The 13,840-nt window shown below is 43.7% G+C and overlaps 1 protein-coding gene across 1 annotated transcript in view; it reads right to left on the bottom strand.

The window, feature by feature from the left end:
* LOC147901222 (uncharacterized) overlaps window positions 1-13,629 on the bottom strand; it is an 89,714-nt gene extending 76,085 nt beyond the window's left edge. The window contains exons 1-5 of the mRNA XM_087376372.1: window positions 13,463-13,629; window positions 13,307-13,424; window positions 1,091-1,282; window positions 763-912; window positions 120-206 (exon numbers count right to left, since the gene is read on the bottom strand). Coding sequence (XP_087232498.1) covers window positions 120-206; window positions 763-912; window positions 1,091-1,282; window positions 13,307-13,424; window positions 13,463-13,629 — 714 coding nt within the window. The remainder of the gene's footprint in view (window positions 1-119; window positions 207-762; window positions 913-1,090; window positions 1,283-13,306; window positions 13,425-13,462) is intronic.
* Window positions 13,630-13,840: the final 211 nt, after the last annotated feature.

The following is a 13,840-nucleotide window of genomic DNA, read 5'->3' as shown; positions in this document are numbered from 1 at the left end:
CAACCCAAATTACAACTGATTACAATCTTTCCTACATTAGAGGAAGAATCTTACAAATTGACTTTGGGCTTTCCTCATAAGAAGGGGAAAATGCAAATCTAGCCTTCACCCAAACTTACAAGACCAGCTTGCTCTCGATGCCTACATAACATCCTTTCTTTCTTCCCTGCTTCTTTGGCTTTTTCTAAGGCAATTGTGTGGTCTCCCTGTCAAAAAAAACATTCATGCCAAGCTTGAAATTCAAACATGTGTCTGCAAGCTCACTACTGTAAGTCCTTATTCACCCTCTCACATATGAGACATCCACAGTAACTCGGTACCTTCCACCGCATAACCTCTTTTCTTCACATGTGAATAGGATCTAGCTTTCACAAAAACATGCAAACTATGGACACGTCCTGCAACAAGGACAAGTCTTGACACTGGGTTGTTTGATGAGCAAGTTTTCTAGATCGCAACCTTGTAACTCCAGAGCCAAAATATTAAACCACTCTAGGTTGATCCTTACCAGACCGAAGGATCTATACCATAAAATAAGATCACAAGGAGAGGGAAGAGCCTTGGAGCATAAAACTTCAAACCAGCTCTAGGGTGGTTCTCGCCAGTACATTGTGTGTATACCACAAGGAGAGGAGGAAGTGTTGGAAGCACAAAAGTTCAACCCAGTCCAGAAGAACATTAACCGTTGACATCCTGTGCTTCTTCTTTCAAAATCCAAATTTACATTGAGATATAATGAGGCAAAGGATTAAATGCATTTACAGCAAGATTTGCAGCTGCACTTTCTTCCAAAAGCTTGTGCACAAGCCACTCCATTTCTCGCATCTGAAATTCTGGGTTACTTTCATCTCTTCTTTGTGACAGAGAAGTCAAAGACCTTGAACCTTGACTTAGAGGATCGAACTTGCTACCCTGCCCAAGATGTCATCCACAATTTTTTTTCGATCAGAATAGGTAATTGACAAAACAACCAACCCATGAAAATAGTGAAAATTTCATCCTGGCTTTCAATTTCGCAAATTTGTTGAGCATTTGCAATCAAAATTTTCCACTTTGGTTGAAAGCGAAGTTCTAGATCAAAGGATCATACCCTAGATGAATAGCCTGCTGCTCTCACAGCTGTCATTGGACGGGATGCATCACCTGGAGTTCCTGACCGTGCTGATAGACTGTTAGCTCTCCCAGCACTAGGTGGTCTCCACAATGCCAATGCTTGAGGTGTTGGGGTTCTACTGCGCAATTTTGCTGAAGGACATCTTGGAGTGTCAGGAAAATTTTCCACCTGCATTTTCAAAATGCCATACTCACACCTCCTCAGAACCATGATATGGAAGGTGTATAAGTAAGAGGCATCTCTAGAATAACCCATTTGGATATTATCAAGAGCGCACTTAAAACGTCAAACCTATTCAACTGTGACTGAAAACTTAATGTAGCGTACCAAATTGCATAAATGGCAGCAGTCATAATACGCCATAAGAAATGAAATGCTGAGGAAAGAACACGTTAACAAACATTTTGACCCTCCAATGGCAAAGAGCACCCTTGAAAGTGATGTACGCAAATGGGACAGGGGATGTAGATGGATGGGGGATAGTTATCTACTAGTGATAAGACACGCCCATCTAACTAGGCACATTCACTAATACAACCCTCATGTCTTTTGAACTCTCTTAATAAGGCCAAAAAGAGCTCGTGATGCAATCCTATAGATTGCACCCATCCCCTAGGACCAAACCATGCCTTCTTTACACTGGTTCGGTACACTGCTAGCTCTAACTTTTGTGTGTGAGATGCGCTCTCACTTACTCTGGTATGTTTGCCCCACATCCACCTGCAAACCTCTCTTTGCAGTTGAGACTTTGAGATACTGCTTTAGGGCAGAAGTCACAGGTATTTCATGGGCTTATCCTTCCATGGGCATTGTACTTCTAGATTGAAATACTAACCGCAAAGGACACCCAAAACACTTCTCATTTGCTATCCCTCTCTCCCTCTCTCAACAGAGACACTAGGGCCTAGGACATGATGTCGGGCTGGACCCCCCCAAAGGTATTTTATTTCTTGAAGAGAGAATCTGTTACAATAGTTCAGTGTAGAGCTGCCTGATACAAAATCCAACGTGAATCCATATTACAAGAGCTTCAAGCTCATTTCAAATTGGCAACATGCCACTTGTCTAAAATCTAGACTGAGTCCTATTACATGCCACTAAGGGCCACTCTGGAGTCTTCAAAGCACTTGGTCACGCGAACCACCTCCTAGATGCTTGTTAGGCTCCCGTAGCGCTTAGGAAAAATAACTCTTCCTACCTGCAACAATTAATTAAAGCGCACCACCATGGCACCCATTAATTGTTAGCGCTTTGCATGCAAATAACACATTGTGGACTAATTCTAGTCACGGTGGGCGTCCCCACTGAATACATGTGCGCACATAACAAATATAAAAATATATATTTATTCTCTAGTTGACCGAAGTCAACGCTCTTGATCATAATTAAGGAGCTTTGACCAAGGGTCGAGGCGCCTTAATTATAGCCAAGTCTCTCCAACCGAAGTTGGCACATCTTGGTTAACCGTGGTTAACTCTCTTGGCGCATGCCAAGTCTTGTTGACCGAAGTCAACACTCTCTGACCGTAGTCAGCTCTGTGGTTCTCTGGTTAACCGCAGTTAACCCTCTTGGTTATAAACCAAGTCTCCCTGACCGAAGTCAGGCTTACTTGACCAGAGTCAAGTATCTTTGACCGTAGTCAATTCTTTGACCATTAAAAGAACTCTTTGACCATAATTAACACATATAAAACTCTTTGATTATGATCAAATAAATGGTCAACTGTACTTTGACTCAGGATATTTACATTGTGGTGACATCCCCTCGGCTTCTATTCAGTTGACCTCAACTGAAAAGCTTCCTTGTAAACATCCAAAAGCTATGGATGATCGGATAACATGTCTTCGTCCATCCACTTGGCATCTAATGCCGTATAATTCTTGAATTTTACAAGATACCTGTAAAACTCCTTGCCCTGAGGGCCTTTGCGTACAGTATGGTAACACAATTTTCTCTGGCTGAAGGACCTCCTCCAGCTCATCCACTTCTGGTGGATCCTCTGATATTGGCTCTGTAGGCTCTGGCCCCTGGAATTTCTTTAGAAGACTCACATGGAATGCATTGTGAATCCTCCAATGCTCTGGCAATGATAACCTGTATGCAACCTCATTTATTCTTTCTGTAACCCTGAAAGGGCCATAGTATCTAGGAGACAACTTTGTATACACTTTCTGTTTGCCTTTAAACTTGTGGAGCCTAGCTTTTTCAAACTTCAAAAGTACCCAATCCCCTTCCTTGAGATTAACTGTCTCCTATGCTTATCTGCAGCTCTTTTATGTTTCTCTTGAGACCTTTCGATTCCTGTTCGGACTTGGCTGTAAGCTGTCTGGAGGTCTCTCACAAACTGATCAGCTGCAAATATTTCGTCCTTGGTCCTCAGGATAGGTGGCAAAATCATCTTTCCATAGATGACCTCAAAGGGGGCTTTCCTTGTAGAGCTGTGTACTGTATTATTGTAAGCAAACTCTACCAATGGTAGGTACTTTTCCCAGTCTGAACCTTGGTCACCCACGTAGCATTTCACCATATCCAATGCTGTAGAATTTGCTACCTCACTTTGACCATCTGTCTGGGGATGGAAAGAAGAAGAAAAATTCAGATTCGTCCCCATGTTATCAAATAAAGCTCTCCAGAATAGACTGGTTATTCTGGGATCTCGATCACTAACAATGGACTTAGGCATACCATGATGCTTAAAGATTTATGCCATGAAAAGCTTAGCCATATGATCTGCCTTTATGGTTTTGCGAACCGGAATGAAATGAGCTTGCTTGCTGAATCTATCAATGATAGTCCAAATCCCATCATTCCCTGACTTTGATCTTGGCAAATCAAAAATGAAGTCCATTGTAATACTTTCCCATGGTGCCTGAGGCACGGGAAGAGGCATAAGTAGGCCAGGTGCTTCCGTCTATCATACTTCACTTTTTGACACGTAAGGCAATCAGTAACAAACTGATGTATATCTTTCCGCATCCCTGGCCAAAAGAAATACCTCTCTAGTGCTAGAGTTGTTGCTGTAATTCCTCTATGTCCAACATAGGGAGGTGCATGGCATTACTCCAAAATCTTTTTCCTCATCTCCTGGGTGATGCATAGGCAATCATCTTTCATTAGATACCCATCTTTCAAGGAATAGTGACTGGTGGATTGCCCCTCTTGCATTTGCTGTAAAATCTCACCAAAATCTGCATCACTAGCATATTGCTCCCTCATGCCTTCTAGGTCCTGATGATAAGCAATAGTCACATTATTGACCTGGGGTCTTCAGGACAAGGCATCTGCCACTCTGTTCTGAATTCCTGGGGTATGGACAATCTGAAAATGATACATTGACAGCATGTTTGCCCGTTTCATATGCTTCTCAGAAAGCTTGGTTTGAGTTAGAAAATATCTCAGACTTTGGTGATCTGTTTTAACTGTAAAATCTGCACCCAAAAGATAGTGCTTCCATGTATGGATGGCATGAATTACAGCCAATAACTCTTTCTCATAGATTCCCAAATATCTTTCAGCATCACGCAATCTTCGGCTCTCGTAGGCTACTACATGTCCATTCTGATGTAATGCAGCCCCAACACACTCTCCACAAGCATCGCAATCAACATCAAAAGGTTGATAAAGATCCGGGACTACAAGAATAGGCTCTGTAGTCAACTTCTCCTTGAGTGTATTGAATGCTTTCTTCTGTGATATTCCCCATGTGAAGGCTGCATTTTTCTTAGTAAGGTCATGTAATGGAGCTGCGATATCAGCAAAATGCCTGATAAACCTTCTGTAGTAAGAACATAGACCTAGGAAACTTCGAACTTCATACACAGTTTTCAGCTCTGCCCATTCCTGAATGGCACGGATCTTTGATAGATCTATCTATATCCCATTCTTGGATATTATATGCCCCAGATAATGGATTTCTTCCAGGAAGAATTCACTTTTCTTGCTATTTGCATAGAGCTGATGATTTCGAAGTTCTTGAAATACCAAAGCAAGATGTTCCCTGTGCTCTTCTTCTGTCTTTGAAAAGACTAGGATATCATCAAAGAAAGTACCCGTGAAATGCATGTACTTTCGGAAGATGTGATCCATCATCCTATTGAAGGTAGCTGGGGCATTGGTCAATCCAAAAGGCATCACCAAATATTCATACAACCCGAATGTAGTGCGGAACGCTGTCTTGTGCACATCTTGAGGCTGTATCCTCACTTGGTGATAGCCACTCTTTAAGTCTATCCTGTTGAAAACTGAAGCTCCATTTAACTGATCCAGCACATCATCAATGCGCGGAATAGGGAATCTATTCTTGATGGTCATTTTGTTCAGTGCACGGTAATCGACGCACATACGAAATGAGCCATCTTTCTTCTGTACTAGCAGTACAGGGGAACAAAAAGGAGACGAGTTGGGCTGAATCAACCCTTTGGACAGCAAGTCCTGTACCTGAGCCATAATCTCCTCTCTCTGAGTCGCACTGACTCTACAAGGTGGTCTGTTTGGTGGCTCACTACTAGGCATTAACTCTATCTGATGATCTTCTGGTCTCTCTGGGGGTAACTCCCCTGGCAAAGCATCGGAAAAGCAATCTTTAAAGTTTACAAGAAACTGAAACTTATCTTTGTCTGCATCATTCATTTCAGCATGCATATCATTCTCTTTTTCTTTAACAAAAACCATGTACGCGGAAATTGCAGACTTTATTGCTTTACCACATGTAACATCAGATACAATGGGGATAGTCTCCCCTTTATTCCTGGCAACTAAACGCTGGTTTTTCCCCCCACAAACTCCAACACTCTTTCAGGAAGAGTCAACTTCACTGCCTTGCGATGAAACCAAGGCATTCCCAAGACTACATCATGATGTTTCAGTGGAGAAATGAAGAAGTCTTCCTGATCCACATGACTCTGTACATGAAGACGGAGCTTTCCTATCAAGGGAGCGACTGGCACAGGATTCCCACAGAACATCTTGATCGGCATCCAAAGCCCTGCCCAACTCCTCCGTCTTTATTCCCAGCCTCAGGGCTAGTCCTCTGATATGAAATTATCAGTAGCCCCTAGATCAAATAAAATTAGCGCTTGCTGGTCTTTGACTTTGCCCCATGATAGCAGCAATTCTCGTTCTTCTGGGTTTGAAACATGACCCAGTATGTCAGGAATTCCTCCTGCCATTGGCTTTTGCGGTCCCTGTGGCTTCTCTGCCTCTTTTCCCTTCGAAGTTGAAGGCTTTTCTGGGCACTGGGCAGCCACATGCCCCTCTTTGCTGCACTTGAAGCATTTCCCATCTCTACGGAATTCAGCTATCTGTTCAGGGGTGAATGGAGATTTTCCTTTATATGACTTTGAAAACTGAGTACCCCTCGGCTTCTGAGGCTGAAACCCTTTCTTTTCAACCTTGCGGTACTCTTTCTTTTCTGATTTTGAAAAATCAGTTTTCTTTATTTCAGCACGTCCTGCATGCAAGGATAGTACTGTAGATGGATCTTGTAACGGCACAAGACTAGCTACTGAAGCTGAATGCATAAGGTCTTGAATGTTCTTTGCCCCTCCCAAAGCATTCACTACTGCCTGGATTCTACTCTGTACTTTCTCATTTGGGTTCCTTTGGGAGATCTTTTTGAAAGATGCAACTTGCAAATAAGCATCCCAAAACTTTTGGTTGTACACATCCACTGTATCTCCTGCATCCATATGCAAACTGTCCCAATCTTGAAGAACATGGTCTCTAAACTGTTTAGGCATAAACTGCTGGTAGAAGGCTTTCTTGAAGTCCTTCCACCTCTTTGGGGCTGACCCATCTGTGGTCTGTGCACTCCACCATGCACTAGCTGTTGCTGTCAAGTGCAAACTGACCATTCTTAACTTGGAGGATTCTGAAAACTTTTATGTACCAAATGCAGCATCAAACTGCCTGATGAACTGCAATGCTTTGTCTGTATGACCATACTGTCCATTGTAGGTCATAAACTTGACAGATTTACCTCCCTCTTTGAATTCCTTGGTCTCTCTGGAAGACTTACTCTTCCTGGACTTCTTGTGTTTCCTTCTTTTCCTTGATGGTTTATCTGATAAAGAAAAAGATACAGAAGTCGAACTCGAGGTAGACGGTGATGGACTAGGAGATCGATGATAATGCCTCGATCTCTTCCTGCTATGAGACCGTCCCCTATGAGATCTCTCTTTCTCTGGCTGTACACGAGAGTGTGCCTTTGGCATTGGCACATCATATGCTACATTAGGCATAGCTTCTGCTTGAAACAAATGCTGAGCCCTTGGATCCTTTCTGAGATTTTCCATCTCTTGTATACGAGTGCGCACCATCTGCGTCCCCTATGAGATCTCTCTTTCTCTGGCTGTACACGAGAGTGTGCCTCTGGCATTGGCACATCATATGCTACATTAGGCATAGCTTCTGCTTGAAACAAATGCTGAGCCCTTGGATCCTTTCTGAGATTTTCCATCTCTTGTATACGAGTGTGTACCATCTGCTCGAATTCTTGCTGAGTTTGTTGCACACTTCTCTGTCTTGGATGTACATCCCTATCTTGTGAATCCCACTGAATAGGTGATTGAGCCATTTTCTTACAACTCGTCTGAGATCTGCAAGTTTCTCACACACACACTGTGTATGCAACTGATGCACGCTGCCTTTGCTTTTCAAAGAGAAAATTTACCTCAACAAGAGGTGTCTTGCATTCACAATCTATGCCAGTACTGGGCTGTCAACTCAAGGCATATACCCACAAAGTTGCCAAAGCATCAACAACTATATTGCCCCTTTTCTAGCTGCTGCAGAAAGCACTCAGAATGCATCTGATTCCTTTTTTCTGAACACAAAGGCATGCATTTTTTTTTTTTCTGCAAATCTCTGATTTTTCCTTTGATGTCTGCTGTTCCTGACAGTAGATACTTTCTCAGATAAGTGAAAAATGCTAGCAGAAACAGTCTCTGCAACTAATTTTTTTTTTTTTGGGAACAGTAACCAGATGAAGTAACTGACTGGTTACTCTAACCAGACTAACTGGCTCTAGTCTGGTTAGTCTGCAACTAGACTAACTGGACTGGTCACAGTCTAGTTACACCAACCAGACTGGTCTGGTTAGGCCAGATTAACTGGACCAAGGTTGAACTAACTGGGTACTGGTTCAACTAACCAGAGTTAACTAGCTGTAGTTAACTTAACCACGGTTTCACTAACCACGGGTCAACCAACCAGGATTAACTGTACCAGGGTTAACTTAACCACTGGCCTCCCAGGCTGGCTGCCATGTGTCTGCTCTCTGCACATGCTTGTGCCATTTCAGCATGCCACGTGTCACTGCCACGTCAGCTGGACCTGCTGGCTGCCACGTCAGCTCGCACGTGTGGTTGCCACGTCACCTGTGTGCCACGTGTAAGCACCACGTCACCTGCCTGCTGCTCATCTGCCACATATACTTCTAACTGGCACCTGGCCACGTCAGCGTCTATGCCACGTAAGCCTAAGGTTTTCAATGTTGGCTGACTTGGTCGGCGTCACGCATCGCTGGAGCCTTCTATGTGCAGTGCAGATAATTGACGACGAAAAAGAAAGAAAGAAAATTTCTTGGGTCACGTCTGTCGTCGCACCATCACATCAACTTGCCTGTGCAGAGTGCCACGCCCGCGCCCGATCATTGTTCTGTGCCTTCACAAGGACATCGAAAATTTCCGTGAACTCCTTTGGGCATACCATCTAGTGACCTCCCTGATACCCCTTCGCCGTTCGACGGAGGTATTTTTCCCAAAGTGTTGCGTTCTTGTGAGCACATTCCCTTTGCTATTGAGTTGCAAGGCCCCGTGCATAGAAGATAGTACCGGGCAGAAGTAAACTCCTTGCTGGTCTCTGGATATTCGGGCACGACGTACGTCTCAGGCTTCGAACTGTGCGTTCTTATCCCGTCACATTTGAAGCTCCAAGCATACTATTTACCATCTCTTGAGCCAACGCCATCCTCCCTTCATGAATTAACGTCGAATCCTTTTACTCTCTTGCTGGGTCGTCACAGCCTTTAAGCTTTAGAACGTCACCCCCTTCAAAAAGAAGGCGAGCCATGCTCTGATACCAATGAAATACTAACCGCAAAGGACACCCAAAACACTTCTCATTTGCTATCCCTCTCTCCCTCTCTCAACAGAGACACTAGGGCCCAGGACAACATGTCGGGCTGGACCCCCCCGAAGGTATTTTATTTCTTGAAGAGAGAATCTGTTACAAGAGTTCAGCGTAGAGCTGCCTGATACAAAATCCAACGTGAATCCATATTACAAGAGCTTCAAGCTCATTTCAAATTGGCAACATGCCACTTGTCTAAAATCTAGACTAAGTCCTATTACATGCCACTAAGGGCCACTCCGGAGTCTTCAAAGCACTTGGTCACGCGAACCGCCTCCTAGATGCTTGTTAGGCTCCCGTAGCGCTTAGGAAAAATAACTCTTCCTAGTACCTGCAACAATTAATTAAAGCGCACCACCATGGCACCCATTAATTGTTAGCGCTTTGCATGCAAATAACACACTGTGGACTAATTCTAGTCACGGTGGGCGTCCCCACTGAATACATGTGCACACATAACAAATATAAAAATATATATTTATTCTCTAGTTGACCGAAGTCAACGCTCTTGATCATAATTAAGAAGCTTTGACCAAGGGTCAAGGCGCCTTAATTATAGCCAAGTCTCTCCAACCGAAGTTGGCACACCTTGGTTAACCGTGGTTAACCCTCTTGGCGCATGCCAAGTCTTGTTGACCGAAGTTGGCACATCTTGGTTAACCGTGGTTAACCCTCTTGGCGCATGCCAAGTCTTGTTGACCGAAGTCAACACTCTCTGACCGTAGCCAGCTCTGTGGTTCTCTGGTTAACCGCAGTTAACCCTCTTGGTAATAAACCAAGTCTCCCTGACCAAAGTCAGGCTTACTTGACCGTAGTCAAGTATCTTTGACCGTAGTCAATTCTTTGACCATTAAAAGAACTCTTTGACCATAATTAACACATATAAAACTCTTTAATTATGATCAAATAAATGGTCAACTGTACATTGACTTAGGATATTTACATTGTGGTGACATTAGATTCTAAGTTCGCAAACATAAAGTGTCTATTAAACCTCAACAAGGAAGCTTAGATGATGCACTGGCATAAGATAGCTCTTTTCTGGTCCAGCAATCAGAGACTAGATGTCTCTCGTACAAATTGTTGTTTAGTTGGACCATTCGATGAGGTTTAAAAGATACGTGGGCTGTTAGGCTAGTATGACCATCACCTCTGTTGTTACATCACCTAGGATATGGTCGTGGTGACAATGACCCTAGTAGGATCTACATTCAAGGAGCAAGACCGAAGTTCGAACACGCATGAATTAACCTCAGACGTCCGTAACCTAAGGGTCACATTTCCTTAGTAGGACAAGTGTCATGGAGATAGTGACCCTGGTAGGATATACATTCCAAGAGCAAAACAGAATGGGCAATAGGGGCCCCCAGTTGGTGAAAAATGGTATTAGAGCATGAAAGATGGGGGAGGGGGGAGGGGCAGGGATGAATTGTGGGGAGGGATTTTGTGCCATGTGGCCTTCTAGACTTCTCTGCACCGCCCTCTGCCTCCATATAAATCGATGCCTCCATCAGTGCTTCCTTCTGCGATCTATGTATGCCTTCCCTCCCTCGATTGCCTTCCCTGGCTTGAGCTTATGCGCAGGCCTCCCACTATGGATGATACCTTCCGTCCCAGTTGCCTTCTCTGGCTCTCTCGACTGCCTTTCCTCCCTCTATCTTCCTTTGGCTGGTCATCTGCTGCCCAATATACTGCAACGGAATGCAAGCTGCCAACAATAGAACAAATGCTCAATCGTTTGAATGAATACTTAATATCAAGTCGGAAGGAAAGGAAAGAAATATGCCGAGATGACGAAGTCCAACAGCTAATAGGGACCCCAAAATACCTCCTGCGATACCCAACAGAATTGAAACACAAAATTACGAACCTGTTTCAACAAATCCCACGGAAATCCGAGATTCAAATGTAAAGATATAGAATTTTTAGTAAAAGCTTGGCTTTCATGTAAAAGTAGCTTTTAGAAAGCAGGCCCTAGCTTTTTGCTAGGCCTAGTCTATAAAAGAAAGGCCCCAGGCCTCCCAGATGAATTGAAAAGTTGTACTCTGTTCATGCTCTTCTCAGAGCTCAGGTGTTCACTTAGTGACTCTCCTTCCTCCATCTTCATATACAAAAGTTTTGCTTAAGAATTTAAGTTAAGTCTCTTATTTCGAAAACGATTTTCTAGCTTAGTCAAACTTCACTTGCATCTTGTCAAGATCCACATGGTGGATTGGGTTGTCCGTTAGAAATCAACCAACAGAGCTCACACTGGTGTGTGGAATCACAAACTTCTTAACTTTATGTGCTTCAAATAGATCTGCAGAGACTAGTAAATAGACAAGAATCCAGCCACATATAGAAACCACCAAAACAATATATTTCCATCCAAATCTATGGACACAATACAAAAGATAGATCCGGAGTCCCACAAGGATGTGGTCCTCTGATTTTACCACAAGGTACTTCTACTATCTGTCGGATATCTCTAGATCACTAAGCCCGCGTGCTCCACCTCAAGCGTATGTAGACTCTCCATCCAAAGACCTCAGCACCTTGCTGCCCTAGAAGACAGCCTAGGCTCCAGCCCTAGATGAGCTTAGTCTGCAGCACCAATGGGACTTCTCTGCCTCCTGGATGTAGGCCTTGCTGCTCCCGAAATCTGCTGGCTGCTGGGTGATGAAATGCCCTGCCAAAGAACACTCACACTAGGACTCTGATTTCCAACATCCAGAATGGCATGATTGGATAGTGATGCAAGAGCGATGGTTGAAGCACACATCTAATAGTGCATCTCATAGTGGGAGGTGTGATGTGATTAATCGTCCACCAACCATTCATAACTAAAAGGGGTGGAAGGGGTTAAAAAGGTAGGAGAAATGCTTTTGCAATCTCCATTTTAAGCCTGGTGGGAAGATTGTCGCAACCCACGATTTGATCATAGGGTTTGTGTTGAGGAATGACCTATTGGGAATTGTGTGATCAAGGGCTTGCTCTATGATCATGTGTGTGTATATGTGTGTGTAGAAGTACTATGATGTTGCTAGACTATGACATAAGTGATGATGTAATGCAAAGGCCCCCACATGGGGAGGTGCCTTAGTCCCTATGATATATATAGGAGAGGTGCCTATGATCTAGGCCACCCTCTCTCTCTCTATAAAAGAGAGGATTTCCTCTCAAATCAATGGAACATTTTGCACTTGGTTCCCACACTCTCTTCCATGATGTTCATCTTCTCTCCCACTCCCCAACATGTGGTATCAAAGCCTCCTTGAGCCTCTAGTCCATTCTAGCTCCAAAATGCCACCTCATCATCTTCTTCTCCATCCTCCACCTTCTTCCTCATTTTGCCCTCTCTCTCTCCAGAGCTTGCAAAGCTCAATTCTCCCACTACACGCGATCATTTCCCGAGCCCTCTTAGCTGAAGAATCCTCTCCCTAGGGCGCACCTTTGGCTCCAACCTTTCCCCGACATTTCGCTTCTACAGCCCGTGCCGACACTTCTTATATCATGCCCATAACATTCGATAGTATGGACACCCTCAATGGATGTTTAACATTTCTTTTGTCCCCTCCCTGCATCGATCTCTCCAAGATGTATTTTTCTTGGAGATCTTCCTCTAGCCCAGCTCGAAGTGTTTTATCAACGTCTCTAGTTTTAAGTAGTAGGTACTCCATTTCGGGACATGTACATTTTATAAATGAGATACTGCTTTTCACCCCAAAAAAAACTGTGTAGATACATACATACATACATACATGTATGTATGTATGATCGAAGGAAAGCTACACATGGTTTGGAACGCACTAGTGGCTTTAATCTTGTGAAACAGCTCTCTAATGTAACAAGTTGAAAGAATCCCACACCAACTTTTTGTAGCCGATTCTCCACTAGCAACAAATTATTATACTTGAGACCTAAGCGATGATTCGCATGCTGATAGAGAAGTTGCTCTGTTGACAACTTCGGAGGCACTATGTTTCAAAATGTCAAGCGGTTTCTGTCCCGTCTTGAAAGGCACATAATTGATCATTTACATGAACAAAGGTCCTGCCAGAGAGATCTTTGCAAGCACTTTACCTGGAAACCTGAGCCCGATGGGGGTCGGCTGAGACCTATAATATGGTCGTAAACTGTGAAATCTCCCTTGCCAACCGCTTCCGTCACCTTGCGGAACTGGAAAACACGGACCGAGTCAATCGAGAATGGTAACAGGATAATTGAACCCAAGATCATCAATGAAATTCACGAGTCACCTGCTGTTGTTTGACACCAACTGTTTGAGGTCGGTCTTCCTCATCATTGCAGAGGTCATAGAGATCATTGTAGCGCATGTTCCTGAAGTCCTTAGACTCGGGTGGGTGCGTTGCGGTTCCAAAGAGGTTTTTGAACATACGAGCCATGGTGGGTGCTTTCAATTAAGTCGAAACAAGGAATCAATGCAGCTTGTGCAGAGCGACTTCCACGAACAATCTGAAAAGATATCCTAGTACCACCTACTAGTCCATTGTAGACAACACTCTGTTTAGTCCGCTGCAAAGAGTTTTTAAACCAGCCAACGTAAAGAAGTTTTAAGATGCTTTAGCTTCTCCTTACGCTCATCTAAGGACAATT

This window comes from Dipteris shenzhenensis, chromosome 6 (genome assembly GCF_047967505.1).
Source record: "Dipteris shenzhenensis isolate YYH24624 ecotype China chromosome 6, Dip_SZ_1.0, whole genome shotgun sequence".
NCBI lineage: Eukaryota > Viridiplantae > Streptophyta > Polypodiopsida > Gleicheniales > Dipteridaceae > Dipteris > Dipteris shenzhenensis.
This window is presented reverse-complemented; position numbering and strand designations above follow the sequence as displayed.